The following is an 18,101-nucleotide window of genomic DNA, read 5'->3' on the forward strand; positions in this document are numbered from 1 at the left end:
CTGGCATGGACACGCTTCCTCTGGGCATGTATGGGCCATGACTGTTAGAGCCTTCCCCAGGCCCCAGATCAAACTAACCTCATAATATAAGTTGACAAAAGGGTATTTCAGGGCGAAAAGAAGCAACGAAGGCAAAATCCTCAAGCCTGAATCTGAAACAATGTCATCATCTGCAAGCAATGCTTAGAGGATCAGCATCCTCCTATATTACTCTAGCACAAAAAATCCAAGCAGGACTCCAGAGTTAACTCTGAAGGGCTCTCACTCCACAGACTGGAGAAGTTTAAACACACTGATGTAGACTTTCTCACTGAACCATCTCTGAGTCCAGTGGACCCACACTATCCACAGAACTGTCTTTGTAGTTGAAGAAGTTTGAAACAATACCATGGCTAATAATACAAAGTCAAAAGTTTGAGATGAATGACCTCCCCTGAAATATTGAAGCGCATGGCCTGAATTATTCAGCTGACACCATTACTTGTCTCGCAGATATTCTCGAGCTATTTCAGCCTTGGTACTAAAATTGACTTCTGAACTACAGCCAAGTCCTGGGACCCTCCCAAGTTTCCAGAGCATGGCAGTAACTGAGAGGCCCCAGGTCAGACACCAGTGTTAGATTTCTTTGCACATCCATGTGACATCAACGAGAACCTGAAGGTTAGAAACAAATTTACCTGGAAAGAGAGCACTCACGGCGGTAGGACTGAAAACCCTGCACCACCCTCTGTCGCTGCACTCCCTGCCATTTTCCTGGAATTCTGGGTGAACCAGAGGGATCAAGAGATCTAATTTTGCCTGGAAGAAGTCATTATAGTTATCTGCTTTCAATACCTGCTTTATAACAAATATGATCAGGACTCACAGGATACTCCAGTCAGGACTTGATTATAACTCTAAATTTTCTTTAGGTCCCCATAAGATCATCAGCGCCCCCAACCAGCAGGAAGTAGCCTGAAATACTACACCCACATTCCCAACAAATGGATTATGGGTATTTTCCTTTGTTTAAAAAAAAAAAAGGGAAATGGTGCGGGAGAATTATCTGTATTCTGTCAATCATGTATTTTAATAAAACGCTGATTGGCCAGGCAGGAAGTATAGGCGGGAAAACCAGACAGGAAGTAGAGATGATGCAATGAGAACAGGAGAATTCTGGGAAGCAGGGAGGTTCCTCTGCAATTCCTGCGCAGACCACCAAAGAGGCAGCATGAAAGCTGACAGCTGGAAAAGGTACCAAGCCGTATGGCTAACATAGATCAGAATAATGGGTTCTGAATAAGATAAGTCATAAGAACTAATAAGTAGCCTGACCTAATGGGCCAATCAGCTTTATAACTTATAGAGATCTCTGTGTGATTGATTTTCCTTTGGGGCTTGCCGATTGTGGGGTACTGGGCGGGACAGATACCCCAACAAGCCGGCCCTCATACTACAAAAAATATCTAGAATTGGGGTGGAGCAATCAAGTATTCACTGACGGACACGGGACAGGTAGATAATAGGGAGTGGATAGGATGGTGGCAAAATAGCACATGCTTTGTCTAAGTGACTGACACAAGTGGTCACTACATACTCAACTAAACAAAAATTCAGTATGAGGACCACACATTACTCATGAACCCTAACTGAAGGTCCCATCTTTGTTCTTTAAGAAAGGGAATCTGTCTTGTTGGATGACGGTCTGTATACCCAGCAGTTACTTAGGACCAGAAATATATGTTTTAAGTATAAGCCACACAGACTCAGATCTAAACTACATTTAGATCAAGCCCCCGCCCCGCCCCGCCCCGCCCTATCCCACCCTGCCCAGTGCTGAGCATCAAACCCAGAGTTTTACTCATTCTAAGCAAGAGCTATCTATTTTTGGTGATGAACAAGAATGTCAAGCCAGGCCTGACGGCACAGGCCTGTAAATCCCAACTACTTGGAAGGTTGAGGCAGGAGTATCCCAAATTCAAGGCCTGCCTGGGCTGCAAAGAGAGTTCATGAACAGTGTTGGCAATTTAGTGAGAATGTGCCTCAGAATAAGGGGCAAGATGGCAAAATGGGCATGGAGATAGACAGACCAGTGGTAAGGTTCTTGAATAACATGTCCTGAGAAAAAAATAAATACGTTAATTTTAAACTTAGAGGAGAAATTGCGATAATTGGGCTAAATTCAATATAACCTAGTGTCATTTTATTTCATGTGAAACTAGCAATAGTTTCATGTGCACTTTTAGTTTACTTTATTGCAAAAATGCAAGGTTGTCTTTAAATGCAATAAATCTGCAACAAGAAAAAAATTGTTTCCAGGCTTTGAAGAATAAAGGCTCAATGTATCAAGAGTCTGACTTTTTAATCTGACATGATAACCAGAATTTGCCAACATGGAAAAAGTCCAGCTAATGTAAAATCTATCTTCAAATAAGACCAGAGAACATTTCTTACCCAGCCTACGAGGATGGGACCAACATGCTCAGTTGAGCCGTCGGGCTTCCGAACGTCTCTAAGCTGACTAAGGAGCTCTGGGAAGAAAGAAACATTTTGTTAGACATTCCAACACGAGCAGGGTGGAAGGTTAATACTGGGCTTCTCACATTATTACACAATCACAGATTTGCTATAAGAGAACTCAGTTAAGGCTACCAGTCATGGCTCATCTGGGATCAAAATTGTACCTTCGTGGAGAGGAATCAGAGAGTCCAGTGTTCCAAAAATTTGATTCAGCTCTTGTTCTGTCATTATGGAGAGTTTCAGCATGGGGTCATGGTAGGCCTGTAGAAGATGGGCAAGAGATGGACACGAATGTTAAATTCAGAGGAGCTCAGTCATTTGTGTAAGTGATTCCCAAGAGGTGCTTTACAATAAACAAAACTTGGCTTCCTATAATTTCTCCCCTAAGCGTGGAAGCAGCAGACAGATGTGGCTGGAGGTACAGGGAACCCGGTTCTGCCTGTAGCCTGTTGCGGCTGCTGATAAGCTAAGGTAGATTTCCCCAAGTCCTTCTATCCTTTAATACATCATATATGTAGGAAGGAGCAAACGTCCTACATGGAGAGCAGTCTGGATTGCTACCAGGCTCTCAAAGTCTACATGATTCTACACTTTGAAAAACCTCCCACTCTATTCAAGATTAGCTAACAACGGGCTTTTTCAAGTAAGCACCTATCTAAAAGGAAAGAAAACTGCTCACTGGGTGGTGGCACACACCTTTAATCCTAGCACTTAGGAGGCAGAGGCCAACCTGGCCTACAGAGCGAGTTCCAGGATAGTCAAGGCTACACTGAGAAACCTTGTCTCGAAAAACGAATGGATAAACAAACAAAACGAAGAGAATAGAAAAGAAAACTGGTTGGACCTTTCATTATTAACGTTAGGCACCAACAAACATTTGCCAAACCTAGTTCAGATCTTTCGAAGTTGGGTGCGTATGGTGACTCACATACATTCCCAACACTGGGAATGTGACAGACAGACAGAAGACTAGAGCAAACTGGTTAACCAGACTAGCTAGACTAGCTATATTGATGAGTTTTGGTTCAATCAAGAGAACCTGCACCAATAAACACGGTGATGATCCAATGAAGGAGACTCATGTTACTCTCTGGCATCCATAAACACAGATGTGACCACATACACATGAACAGGCTTACATACATGCACATATACTACACATAAACACATGCAAAATAAGACAGATGACAATGTTTGTCTTCAAAGAGTTGTATAAAGTTAATTGAGTTTTTTTAAAGATGCATGGAAACTTAAATATATATTTTTTTAAAAAGTTTAAGATTAATGACAGGAGGGTTGCCACATCAGAAAACAAAACCAATCAAGTTATAAAGGGCTCTAACAGGTCGGAAAATTCAAGGTAAGGAAGGTATCCAAGGAAGGTTCTGGAGGTGAGTCATGTGCAGAGAGGAGGCTGGAAATACCATAGAAGAATGACCTTGATTTGAGCTGGTGCCTGTGAGGAAGCAGAGGTGTATGACTAGGAGGAAAAAGGGGTTTGGGGAGAAACAGACCCCTCTGACTCATAAGTCAGGGGATGGTCAAGAAATATCTGAAGGTGTTTATATTTGGGAAATCTTGACTCAGGAAGTGGGGATTAGACATATGATGTGTTCCAGACTTAAATGCCTTTTTATTTCTGAGCTGCTGCCTCTGGCCTACCCAACAGTTGTTTCTGGCAGTGTCCGTGCAAAGCCTAGCTAGCCATCTCAGGAGTGTAGGAGGTAGAACTTCCTATTAGCAGAACTTAAACCAAGGACCTTAGGTCAACAAGCATTCTTCTGAACATATGATCCCCTCAAGAAGCCATAACAAAACAAGTTGAAGGAGTCTGAATTGAGCCTCCAAACTAGGGAGGTCACTGGAAAAAGGGTTTATTGTCAAGAATGTACATAATATAAGGCAAGGGTGTCCTTCCCTCCTCCCACATAATGTGGATTAACATGTCTTTAGCTGGGGTCTAGCTTAGCGGTAGATCATGTGCGCAGAATGTTTAGGTCTGAGTCTGATGCTCAGCACATTCAACAAATAATCCCACCCCCCAAAGAAACCCTACTTCCGTACGAAAGACCCTAATTTCTAGACTATACGAACATGCAGCTCACTCTACCGACTTTCAGGAATCAATTGTCTTTACCCTGATTTAGAAATCTGTTTCTCTATAAATGATAGTTTCTCTCGTGGACAAAGAGGTCCTACATGAGACTCTTTTTTGGGTGTGTTTTAAGAGTCAGACTCTCAATATATGGCCCAGACTAGTCTCATAATCTAGGACCTCCCACCTCAGCCTCCTGAGTAGCTCAAGAAAGACTTCTAGGACAATGAAGTACACACAAAAGCAGGCAGGCCACCATGAGGGCTTTCAGATTTAAGCAGATACATTCTTCGAGGTGCACTAGACACTCGGTGGCATCCGGCAGGTGCCAGGTGTGGAGGGCTATTTACCTTCTTGCTCTGAGCCATTTCCTTCACTGTTCGTTTGTGGTCAAAAGTTTTGTTTTGTTTTTTTTTTTTTCAATTTCTGATGACTTGAGTTAGTCACAAAGAAGCTGCTCAAATGCATCATCTTGGGACCGTGAAATGACTCACAGGGCAGAAAAAAACATGAGGTGACTCAAACAGCTACTGTATCTTAGCTCACCTTTTTTGCTAATTTCAAGTCCTCTATCAAGTCTTCTTCTCCTTGAGAAAGCTCAAAGATTGCCTGCAAAGTAAGAGAGAACAGACTTGCTCAGTTCTTTCCTTTATAAATTCAGACAGTGCCAGCACTCAAAAGTTCTGAATTTCCTCAAGTTGCATGAAGCTTGCGGTACACTCAGAAAAAATGTATGCTGAGCATGTGCAAGACCCTGAGTTTAATACCTTGTAGGGGAAAAAAAAAGTTCAAATTATCCTGAAGCAAACGCATCTTGGAGTTAAAAATGGCAAAGAAAAGCCTTGTTTGTGAGGACTTTTACATGTATTTCCCACCTACCAATTCGCCCTTCGCATTTTTAAACTGATGACGTCCAACAGCAGGGAACTGCATCAAGGGTGTAAGTGCTGGATTCTGTATCTTTGCTATGGGGGCGAGCATAAGAAACCATCAAGAGTCTGCAGTCAGAAACGGATCTGGCAGAGTTATTAACCAGACCATCACAGTCTGCTTCTTTTTTCCCCAAAGAAGGCGAGTCTCAGAAGAAAGCTATATTCTTATCACCTACTGGGATTATAAAAAGAACCCACAACATTTTATCACTGTAAACAGAATCTGATGGAGTCAATTTGTTCTAAAGTCTCACCAGGCACAATAAATGAGATTACAGGAACTGATTCTTTCAAGAATGTGCAAATTCATCATTTCAGATTTGGCTCCATTAAGCCACCATAATCTAAGGAGCTATGATGCGCAGCGCTCTCCTCTCTCACCGGGAATCCAAACACTGGGCAAACATTACGGCACGAAAGGACTACCAGCCTGAGATGACAATCCAGGAACAACTCTACTGTCCCCAGCTGGAGAGGAGAAGTCAGCCGCTTCCAGGCTTGGCCACTACCTGAAGTTTACCAACAAGAGGGCACTGCAATGGGACAGAGCAGGGGAGACAGAATCCTGGGCTATGGGGACAACCCTCCCCAAGGTCCAGCAAAGTCCCACCCCATGGCTTACTGAAATAATTACACTCGCATGAGAAGTTACAAAAATAGCACAGGGGTCCTGTGTAGCTCTCAGCTGTCTGTCTCCAACAGTAGCATCTTAAATGGACTTGTCTTGGATTTCCTTGGCCATCTGCTTTATGGGAGGGAGCTCATCAACTACTATGACCAGCGCCCTTCATCCCCAAGAGAGGAGGCCCACAGGATTCCACAAGAGAAAAGAAGAGAAGCACCGGGTTCAAATCCTGACTGCAGCTCACCGCCGCTGGCCCTGCCTTAACGCCTTTCTAATCTGCACTCTGTCCTTCCTTTTCCTACGCTGGCAGGTTGAACAAGACACATATGGACGTCAATAGCACTTAGAAAAAATACAGGAAAACATAAGGGAGGAAATTTTAAATCACCTACAATAGCATCCTGCTAACTCTGAGAATGCAGAAATAACAAACTCAGTTTTTCCATTTCTTCCTCCCTCCATCCCTCCCCCCTTCTTCTCCCGTTCTCTCCCTTCCTACCCCCATTTCTGGTTTTTTTTTTCCTTCTCCATTTTCATAACACAGGTCACTTCTGGGGGGACTTCCCTTTGCACTCCAAGCAATGAATTATGCCGCAGACACCAGGTAGCTGTCATCTAATTCAATTCTAATGCTACCTACTTGGAGATAGCACCAGGTCCCCAGAGTGATGGTTCAGTCCCAAGGCTCTTCACCCTTCTACATGCTAATCAATACCTTAAATAGTCTGTGACTTTCCTCAGCGGTGAGAAGTCAGTGCTCCCATGACCCCTCCTCAGGTTAATCTGCCACCACTGCTCACGGAACTCAGGGCAATAGTCCTGTTTACGGTTTACAGGCTATCATAAAGGCTGTGAGCATCAGGTGAGGGCAGGATTGAGGGAAGGTATGAGAGCAACCTACACCCTCTCTGTATCTACCAAACCACCCTTCCAGAACTCGTGTTTAGCCATTCAGCTCTTAAAACTATGTTTTCTGGGTTTCTATGGCGATCCAGACAGCAGACAGATGAAATCTCTGGCCATTGTTTATCACTTGTAACCATCAGCCTCACTTATTTCTCCAGGGGTCAGCCGGTAGATCTTAGTTTGGTTTCTATTGTGGGATAAACAAAGCAACTCTCAGGTCACAGTCCGTCACTGAGAGAACTCAGGGCCAGACTCAAGGCAAAAACTAGAAGAGAGGTCGTAGAGTGGTGTTCTCAACCTGTGGGTCCCAGTTCCTTTAGGTCCTGCATAGCAGATATTTACATTATGATTCATAACAGTAGCAAAAATACAGTTATGGAGTCGTAATGAAATATTTTTACGGTTGAGGGTTCACTATAACATGAGACACTGTATGGAAGGGTCCCAGCATTAGGAAAGTTGAGAACCACTGTCACAAGGAAAAGCTACTTACTAGCCTGTCAGACTGTTTTCTTTTTCTTTCTTTCCTCCTTCCTTCCTTCCTTTCTTCCTTCCTTCCTTTTCTTTTTCTTCCAGCCTGTTTTCTTAATACTATACAGGACCACTGGCCCAAGGACATCATTGCTCACAGTGGGCTGGGCCTTCCCATGTACATCATTAATCAAGAAAACACCCCCACAAACTTGCCTGTAGGCAGTCTGATGGAGGCATTTTTTTCAATCGAGGTTCCTCTTTCCAGACAAGCTAGCTGTGTTAAGTTGAGAAAAAAACAAAACAAAACAAAACAAAACAGAAACCAGGACAGGCTGGGGTTGTCACTGGATAGCACTGGATAGCACTTCTGTTTTCTTGCCTGGGTCTGACTGGGAGCTAGTACACAGCCGGAAGCTTTCAATGGTTGATAGTCACCAATCAATCTTCCACTTGAGGGTGGGAGATTCTACATGGCAAGTAGTGAAGACCAAGCACCCACATCCTAATCTCATATATGACTTTGCCATATTTCCACACAGGATTTCTGAGAGTGCGCGCATTATTTAAAGCCTTTGCTCACTGTTTGGTAGGCAATATATCTACATGGTACCCAACACAGAGTGCACAAGATGGAGTGCACATGGGAAGATCTCAGTGCCTTCTTTCGGGGACTTCAAAAGGAAACATTGTTGCCAATTCTTTGGGCATCCTTCTAGAAATATTTTTATGAACATATAAACAAAGTAACATACATATAATTTTATATACACAGTAGCATCCTAATTTTGTTCCCTGCTTTATCTACTTAACCAAGTATACATATAAACATGCCTGCCCCATTTCTGCATCTGTGTAGAGCTTTGAGGGTTTCAGCAGTTCCTGGTAATAGAGGTTCAGCTCATCCTGAACTAGTAGCACCGCTGCAGGCATTACCCCTCTGAGTAACCCTGCAAGCTTAGTTTTTGACCTGTGTGCAAGTAGACCTGGGAAATCAGTTCCTAGGGAAGGACAGCTTGGTCATGAAACCACGAAATTTCAAGTACCCCTTCTGCCAGCGTCAGGTTGTCTGAGGGAAAGGAAAAGGAAGAGGGAAGAGGGGAAAGGGGAGGGAGAGAGAACACTGTTAATCCTAGCACCAGGGAGCAGAGGCTAAGAGTTCTTTGAGAGTTTTGAGGCTAGCCTGGTCTACATCATGAGTTTTAGGCTAGCCAGGGTTACATGGGGAGACTCAGTATCAAAACAAAACAACAAAACCCCCAAACCCCAAACAAACAACAATAACTAGACACTCCCAGGATCCCAGTGGAGGCAGAGTTGAGCAGAGCTTGCACTGACAAGCCCTCTGTAGAAGGGGATGGCATCACAGCTACTTAAGGATGGGAATACGGAAAACTCATACGGAAATTAACTGTCCTCCGCAAGGAAAAGTTTTTCTTTAGAAAGCTGGACCAACATTACAAGAGCCCAATATTTTTTTTTAAAAAACATCTAAAAGTTACTATCAAAATATAAGTAAAATGACCGCAGCGGGGTGTGGTGGCACATGTCTTTAATCCCAGCACTCAGGAGACGGAAGCAAGCGGATCTGTGAGTTCAAGGCCAGCCTGGTCTACAGAGTGAGCTCCAGGACAGTTAAGACTACAAAAAGGGATCCAGTTTCAAAAAACCAAAAAGAGAGAAAGAAAGAAGGAAAGAAGTAAAATATATTGTCATATATATATATATATATATGAAATTATGTGTGTATATATATGTGTATATGTATGTATAGTATAGTATAGATATATAATATAGTATTCATTATATAATATAGTCTTTGTGAGTATAAGAATCCTAACTGGACTCTTGGATTCAACACAGCGAAATCACTTTATTTTTACAGTCGGGCCAGGCTCACAAAGCTGGATGTTGGCTTTTTAGTTTCTCCCATCCTGTACCCTCCACAGGATGTGGCTCTGAGGGTGATGCACTGGCTCTCGCCTACAGGGTACCTTCGCGGCCGACACACAGGCAGCTCCTTGGGTCCTGAGCTTACCTCCTGTCGCTTGATCTCCTTGGCCGTGAGCACCTGATTGACACACACATCGAAGGTCTCACTCCACAGTTTGCTGTCCCTCCGCTTTGTGCTTGAGGAGGTGGCATTTCTGGACCAGGCTCGGGGGGCCAGGATGTCGGGGCGGCTCTCACTGCGGAAGCTAATGGACCGCTACGCAATGAGAAAAAGAAATCATAGGGTCAGCAGCAGGACTGGGTGGATCCTTTGTGAGCAGCTTCCTATCACTGACAGACACAAATCATGTATCTGCAAGACAGAAAGGGCATGGCCAAAGCTTTGAAGGAGTGGGCCACCGAGGAGAAAGAACAGGAGCCTTTTCACACAACATGCTGGAGGCAACATCCTGTGTGACCTGGACATTCAACTACAGAACAAGACCAGACTGGCCAGGCTCACATGCGAAAGGCAGCTCTCCAGCACACGCCCAGTGGCTTATTTCCAGTGGGCGTCTACTCTTCACAGGCACAAGGGAAATAGTGGTGGATAGCCATATCCCGCTATCCCTGGTATCCCCCACTCCCGGAATACTTTAGGTAGGCTTATCCAGGCCTGGTCAACCCAGACAGTGCCATCATCCCGATCCTCTGTCACATGATTTATGAGAGAAAAGGGGAGGGTTACTCTGGTGCTGGGAGTTATGAGATAACGCAAGCAAATTCTCCCTGGTCGCACGGAACAACCTATTTACCACAGGAGTCATAAAAGGGACACACAGGATGCAAAAGCAAACAAGCTTTAGCAAAGTGAACTGATTAAGCTCCCGGATCCCACTGTGCCTGAAGTCTGGAAGGACTAACCTTAGTCATTTTAGTTACACGGGCTCTTTCTGTCTCCAGTAGCTGGGGTTCTATCAGCTCAAAACGTTGCAATGAATATGCATACCGGGTACCAGCCAGGCAGCAAACGATGTCTACCCCGACACAGGCAACTCTAGAGGCCCAGCTGCCTTTAGAGGTCCTAATCACCCCAAGTTCAGCCTTGTGACTGAAATATACTCTCACGGGGCTTTCTCATGACAAAAGAAGGCGAATGTGTCATCTGTAGTCTTTACCCTGCAAGATTTCAACATGCTCACCAGAAACGGAAAGGCAAAAGACTCAAAAAACGCTCTTTTTCTTTTTTAAAAAGACAAGTTCTCATGAAGCCAGAGAGATGACCAACATTAAAGCATTAAGATGCTGTAGCCTTTCCAGAAGACCGAAGTTCGGATTTCAGTATCCACAACTGTCTCTAACTCTGTCTCCAGGGAATCTGATGCCTCTGGCCCCTGAGGGTACTTGCCCTTACATACATGCATACAAACACACACACATACATCTACACTCACTTTAAGATACTAAAATACATCTTTTTTTTTAAGAAGACAGGTTCTTTGGTTACACAGCCTAGGATGTCCTGGAACTCACTGTGTAGCCCAGGCTGCCTTCAAACTCAGGATCCTCCTACGTCAGCCTCCCAAGAGCTGAGATTACAGTTGTGTGCTACCTGCTAAAAACCGACAACATCCTCCAACACACACTTTAACAACTGTCCCTGTGTGCTGCTCCTGGGCCCTCTGTGTGAGCTTCCACTCAGCATGGCCAAGAATCGGGTCATAGCAACATCCAGCCACTCCCCTGTCAGTCACCCCTGCTATTCTCAAACATTGCTTTTGTGCTATCCCTCAGGGCTTCCTTTGAGCAATTGTCTCTTTCTCAAAGGTATTTCTCCCATTTCCCAATAACTCCTCACCTGTCTTCAGAACACAACACAGATCTCTCTCTCTCTCTCTCTCTCTCTCTCTCTCTCCCTCTCCCTCTCCCTCTCCCTCTCTTTCTCTCTGGTTTTTCAAGACAGGATTTCTCTGTGTAAAAGCCCTGGCTGCCCTGAAACTCACTCTGTAGACCAGGCTGGTTTCAAACTCAGAGATTCACCTGCCTCTGCCTCCTGAGTGCTGGGATTTAAGGCGTGCGCCACTGGTACTCGGCTCAGATCTTTCCTTTTTAAGAAGGCTTCACCAATGTCCTCCCTCCTCCCTATTCTGCCATTTAGATAAATTTCTGACATAACAGTGACCACATCTTGCTCTATTTATTTAACTTAATTTTAGTTGATTTTAAACGTGTCATGCAAGCCTGCATCACTAAGACACTACAGGGTAGCTCTCAATTATTTGAGATCCAACTATGAAATTCATCAATTAGAACTCATCAGGGAAGTTTATATTCTACTTAAAAATTAGAGTGGGGGTGGGGCTTTAGAGATGGCTCCACCATTAAGATCATTGTTAAATAAGTTAGAATCACCTGTTGATAGAATATTGTCTACCCTTTAAGACAACTCTGAGATAATTTAGCTTCTAAAAATCCCCTTTATGCAAAATTGACCAGCATTAAAATCTGTATATAATCACTGCATAATTATGCAAATCCTTTGTGAGCAGATATTTAAAATGCCATCAATTTCTCATTTTTTTTTCACTTGGACAGTATAGGTAACTTCTAGCTTACTTTCTAATTTTTTAGAGTCTGAGAAAATGGAAAATATAACAAGGAGTTTCCAAAGGGGCTTCAGGATGTTTGCAGAGCTTTGTGGAGGCAGGCCCGTGTTGTCTTGCAAGTGGTAAGCAAGCTCCTGGGCTAGCAGGGACTTCTGTGGGTCCCTGACTCACAGGAAAGCTCATGAAATCTGAACCGCTCCATTTAGGACAGCAAGAAAGTGCTTGCCCAGGTCACTAGAGGTATTGCACAAATCCTGGGATCACTTAAACAAGTCCCTTATAAATAGCAACTATACTAAATGGGTGTAGCTTGCAAACACTCAGAATCAATTAGCCACAGTCCTAGGAGATCAAAACAAGGCAGGGAGTCAACAACCCATTCTCTCTGTGGTTCTGATGGGCAGGTGGGAATTATAGAACCGAAAGAAAAAATACACAAAGAAGACGACGCAGAATGCGACATCAGTTTCCACTTTCACTTAAAGGCTCAGTCGCCCATCTCGTCCGCTTTCAGTCTGAGCAGCCTTGGACTTCCCCCAAGAGTCAGAAACCAATTCATACCAATGTGAAACTTCCATGTTCTACAAATCGTGTGATTTTAAAAATACAAATTCTCTTCTTTTCCCCCAAATCCATTTCCTGGTATTGCTGCATTCTACTCCTTTCCAATTTTCTTCTAAGTATTTTACAGAAAACAGAATGTTTTCTCTTTTCAGTCAACCATACCTTTTCATGTTAGCATAGAAAAAACTCATTCTTCCCTGGGCATTGGTGGCAGCACACGCCTTTAATCCCAGTACTTGGGACGCAGAGGCAGGCAGATCTCTGTGAGTTCGAGGCCAGCCTGGTCTACAGAGTGAGTTCCAGAACAGCCAGAGCTACAAAGAGACCCTGTCATGAAGAAACAAAACAAAACAAAACAAAACAACAACAACAACAAAACACTCATTCTTCAGAACTGCAACTGAGGGGTTGGCAGATGGCTCAGTGGCTAACATGACTTGCTGCCCTTGGAAAAGACCTGACTGAATTTGATTCCCACTTTCCATACTGGTAGCTCACAACCACCTGTAACTACAGTGCCAAAGGATCCAACTCCCTTTTCTGGCCTCTCCTGGATTCCGCACTCATGTGCACCTTCCCCCAGATACACAACTAAAACTAAAATAATTCTTAAGGCAATAACAACGTAACTGAGGTAAATAAGAGAACAAAGCATTAAATATGTCTCCATATATGGAAATACATATTCCATATATATATATATATATATATATATATATATATATATATATATATATATATATATGAAAATGCCTCTATGAAACTCTTTTTTTTTGCTAACATTAAAAAGTTAATTAAAAAGAGCAAATTTCTTTCAAGTAGAAACACTGAGGTAAAGTTCTGGTAACATAAAATTAAACATCTCTGAAATAACAAAGTAGTGGTATCACAAAACTGTTTTCTAGTCCCAAACATTTTCTTCATCTCCAAAATCACTCCTTAGCAATGGTTACAGTGGGACCCCAAGGTCTACATAGACTCCATACTTATTCAATGCCCACCTGATGAACAGTGAAATCATTTCTGGCCATTGGTTATTATAAGAAGTGCCTGATGGAACACCCTTTGTATGTTTGTGTTGATATTTATGGAGGCAGATTCCTTCAGTCTAAAAACTATCAACTTGTATTTATTTTTATTGGATCTCATTTGGATTGCTAGGGTTTCCAAGATCTCATCTATATTAATATTGATACTTGATGCTAAATGTGTTACTAAATTAACCTTTCAAACAGGCTATTCAGCAGTACCTCTCCCAGACAGGAAGAGACAGCTCTTGCTTTCATTCTCATTGGGTGGATTTATTAGTCTCGTAGGCAAGAATCATTGCACCTGAGTTCTATATCATGTTTTGAATATAAGAAATAATGGACAAATTTTATGCATTCATCAAGACTTTCTCAGTCAGTTGGAGATTTTCTTCATTACCATTTGGGGAAAACAAGAGGTGAACTATCTGGGGGCTAGAGAGATGGCTTAGTGGTTAAGAGCACTGGCTGCTCTTCCAGAGGACCTGGGTTCAGTTCCTAGCACCCACATGGCAGCTCACAACTGTCTATAAGTTCAGTTCCAGGGAATCTGACACCTTCAGAACAATAGAATAAAGTTAAATTAATTTATATTTAAAAAAGAGGCAAACTATCCTAAGGCACTCCTCTTTTGTGTTTTCTTAGTGATTGCCAGTCTTGGGGTACCATGAGAATTATCTCAAGGGTCCTTTATGCATCTATCCTTAGCTCTTTAGATGTAATCTTTCCAATTCTCACCCATCCCTGTTGTGGGAATTCATTCCACCAACGGTTGTACGGTACCGGCCTTAGGGTGCGGCTTCTGTGTGCAGACATGATCTCTTATAAGGAAGAGGATGGGTTTCCTCGACTTTCTGACCTCTTTGGGTCTCTGACCATGCCAAGCCCAGTCAGAGCAGGAGAATGAGGAAGACCTCTCCTCTTCCTTATAAGAGATTATGTATGCACACAGAAGTCATGCCCTAAGGCAAGTACCCCAAAACTATGGGCGTAATGAATTCCCACAACACACCCCATAAAGCAGGTTTCTTTTCATTTTACCAATAAGGAAACTGAGGTGGTGTGTGTGTGTGTGTGTGTGCACGCATGATGTTTCTTCACAATAAAAGACAAACACATTGCTGTGGCCAAATGCCCAACAAGAAGCAACGCAAGGGAGGGGAGGGTGTAGTATGAGGGCCAGCTTGTTTGGGTTTCTGTCCCGCCCGGTACCCCACATCCGGCAACTCCCAAGGAAAATCAATCACAAAGAGATCTCTATAAGTTATAAAGCTGATTGGCCCATTAGGTCAGGCTACTTATTAGCTCTTATAACTTATGTTACCCCATTATCCTTATCTACATTAGCCACATGGCTCCGTACCTTTCTCAGCTGGGCAAGTTACATGCTGCCTCTTCGGTGGTCTGCGCAGGAATGGCAGAGGAACCTCCCTGCTTCCCAGAATTCTTCTGTTCTCATTGCATCACCTCTACTTCCTGTCTGGTTTTCCCGCCTATACTGCCTGCCTGGCCAATCAGCGTTTTATTAAAATATGATTGACAGAATACAGACAATTCTCTCACATCAGGAGGGCTTTATTTTGGCTCACGGTCTTAGAGGATACAGTCCATCTGCGGCAGAAAAGGGTGGCAGCAGGAATGGGAGGCAGCTGGTCACATAGTGTCCACAGTTACAGGAAGTGGGGGACAAGCTACGAAACCTCAAAGCCTATCCCCAGTGGCCACTTCCTCCAGCAAGACACCACCTCCTAAAGGTTCCACAACCTTCCAAGACAATATCAGCTGGGGACCAAGCGAAACAAGTGACGCTTCATACCGAAACCATGATGATCATCACCGTGGAGGCAGGGATATCCGTGTGCTGCATTCACACATGGAGGGCTTTACACTGTAGAGTGAATGCCCTTGGGGAGCAGGGGATGTTCTTTGCTTGAAACGAAGCTTTAGAATTCTGCCAAACTTGAGAAGTAAGGATTCTTGCTCCCATTTTATGGATAGGAAACCTGAGGCTCATAGAAGGTGAAATTTTGCTGAAGGCCATGCAGTTAATAATAGTTAGATTTTTAACTCTGTGAGTGTGAGGGGGCACTTTGAGTTATAATTCAGGTCAGCTCTGCCCTAGTGTAGGGTGCGGTACATGAGCCACAGCAGATGAGTTTTATGCAACTTCTTAGTCTGTGACATGCAGTTCTGAACCAGACAAGTCTTTCTTGTGCAAAGCTGTCCTGTGCATTGTAGGATGCTTAATAACAGCACTGGTCTCTAACCACAACACACCAGGAGCATCCCCAACCCAGCTGTGCTGACTGAAACATCTTGAGACATTCATTGCCTACGTCCCCTGAGGTGAGAAACACTGGTCCATTTCAAAGTGATGGACTCAGCCTTGGCAGGGACCACATAACCACAGACACAAATACATGGGTCTGCTGGGGTGGGGAGGATCCTGGGATAGCAGTGAAAAAGTTACAGAATAAACAAGAGTTTCCACGAGGAAACCTAGCCCAGCAAGTAAGTAGAAACCCAAAGCTCAGTAACAGTTGGCAGCTAAAATAACAAGGGCCATACAGGAGACAGACAAAAGCAGATTTTGGAAAACGGGTGTTCATGTTTGTACCCAAGCTGGGAATGTAGGAAAGCTGTTGCAGGTGGGGGCCGACTGTCTGTAGGGTAGGAAACCAGTCCATTTACATATGTCAGAGGAAATGAAAGCCCAGCAGGTAGACACCCGGGGGACAGATTTGATTTGTTAATGCTGCCTGTTCAGCAGGGTGCTTGCTCTGTCCGGTTGCAAAAACAGAAGGTCTCCATAGCCAAAGATAACAAGCTCCAATAAAGAGCTCGGGCCAGGCACATTCTCTCCACCATCCCGACTTCACAGCTATTTGGCAGCAGATGGTTCAATAGTAAACAGGCTGGAAGCTAGGATGGGACTGTTCCAGTGTGACTGCTGCATTGGGTTCAACCAAAAAGTTCCAACATGCAGTAGTCACAAAAGGCTCCCGCATAGCATCCCCGAGAAGTCTCCTTAAAATGAGGAGCAGCACCTTTCCCACTGTTCGGCTCCACCACATTTGACCTTTGTGCTAATCTTATGAAGGGAGAGGGCAGGAAAAAGTCAAGAACCAGAGGTCTGAGGGACTGGGAGAAGGTAAGGATAGACTTGAGTTGAAAAGGCTTAGCCCAGCAGTGGTGGTGCACGCCTTTAATCCCAGCACTCGGGAGGCAAAGGCAGGTGGATCTCTATGAGTTCAAGGCTGGCCTTTCTACAAGAGTTAGTTCTAGGACAGGCCCCAAAGCTACAGAGAAACCCTGTCTCAAAAAACAAAAACAAACAAACAAAAAAAAAAAGAAGAAAAGAAAAGAAAAAAGAAAGAGAAGAAAAGGCTTTACTCCTAAAGCAGACCTGGCTTTAAATCAATTCACATGGTTGAAGGACCTTGACAAACTCATTTCTCTGGCACTCAGTATTCTCATCTCTTGAGGCAGCATAATAATGCTGTTCTAAACATCAAAAAGCTAAAGTGAGATTGTGTCAGTTCAAGAAGAAGGACAGACCCCATCACTAGGCAGGTACCCACAGACAGTGCCTTGAGAGAGCCTTAGAGCAGCAGTGGTTAACGTTTCCAGTAATAATATAGTAATAGTATCTACCAAGTTCTGCACACAGTCTAAATCACAAAACCCCTATGTACTGTATGATTATGCTTTTAAAAATGCACATGAAAATTCGTTAAAGTATTCATAGCCCAAGTATCCATGACACCAGCTATGTGAAATAAATCCGATCAACACATTAGAATAATACACAATTCATAAAGATCATACTTTCCAAATATAAATGTTAATAATACTTTCTTTCAATCCTACATAAAAGCTCCTCACCTAGATAAATGACAAAGGGAGGATGTAGGTAGAAAAAGGAAAGGACAAAACCTGCTGAGCCATTAGCTCAGTTGGTGAAGCCCTTGCCTAGAATGTATGAGGCCCCAAGTTCAACTCTCAGGAATGTATTCATTAGGTGCAGTAGCACAGTCTGCAAGTTTAGCATTGAGGAAGTAGAACAAGGTCGTCCTCAGGCCTGCAGCAAGTTCAAGGCCAGCCTGGGCTATAGGAGACCTTGTTTCAAAACAACAAAACAGGGGTTGCGGGGAGACCTAAACCAAACTATTAGGGAAAATAAATAAGATAATAACCTTAATGAAAGTGGGATTGCCCCCATGTGAGGTTAAGAGGCTGACTGTGCAGCTGCACCCCAAAGTGAGCAGATCACACAAGTGAGGTTAGACAGACTAAGTGAGCTTGAGCTATGCGCAGGGCATACAAAGTATGCACTAATACTCAAAGTCAGTCCGAGAAGAAACATTAAAATGCTGTTTTGGAATGGAAGGCCATGCACATTCCGTTTCTTCCTCTTTTTCTGTGTTTTCCCATAAGGAACAC

The 18,101-nt window shown here is 43.6% G+C and overlaps 1 protein-coding gene across 6 annotated transcripts in view; it reads right to left on the reverse strand.

Annotated features, from left to right (window-relative positions):
* Arhgef3 (Rho guanine nucleotide exchange factor 3) overlaps positions 1–18,101 on the reverse strand; it is a 295,751-nt gene that overhangs the window by 20,529 nt on the left and 257,121 nt on the right. For 5 of the 6 annotated variants that reach the window (XM_048420871.3, XM_085687791.2, XM_048420870.3 and 2 more), the window contains 4 exons: positions 9,567–9,737; positions 5,141–5,203; positions 2,664–2,760; positions 2,434–2,510 (listed from right to left, as the gene is read on the reverse strand). In XM_048420871.3, coding sequence (XP_048276828.1) covers positions 2,434–2,510; positions 2,664–2,760; positions 5,141–5,203; positions 9,567–9,737 — 408 coding nt within the window. Of the gene's footprint in view, positions 1–2,433; positions 2,511–2,663; positions 2,761–5,140; positions 5,204–9,566; positions 9,738–10,384; positions 10,404–18,101 lie in introns of those variants that run through there. The other variant, XM_085687793.2, reaches the window with a different exon arrangement.

The sequence above is a fragment of the Myodes glareolus genome, chromosome 5 (assembly GCF_982192425.1).
Source record: "Myodes glareolus chromosome 5, mMyoGla1.1, whole genome shotgun sequence".
Taxonomy (NCBI): domain Eukaryota; kingdom Metazoa; phylum Chordata; class Mammalia; order Rodentia; family Cricetidae; genus Myodes; species Myodes glareolus.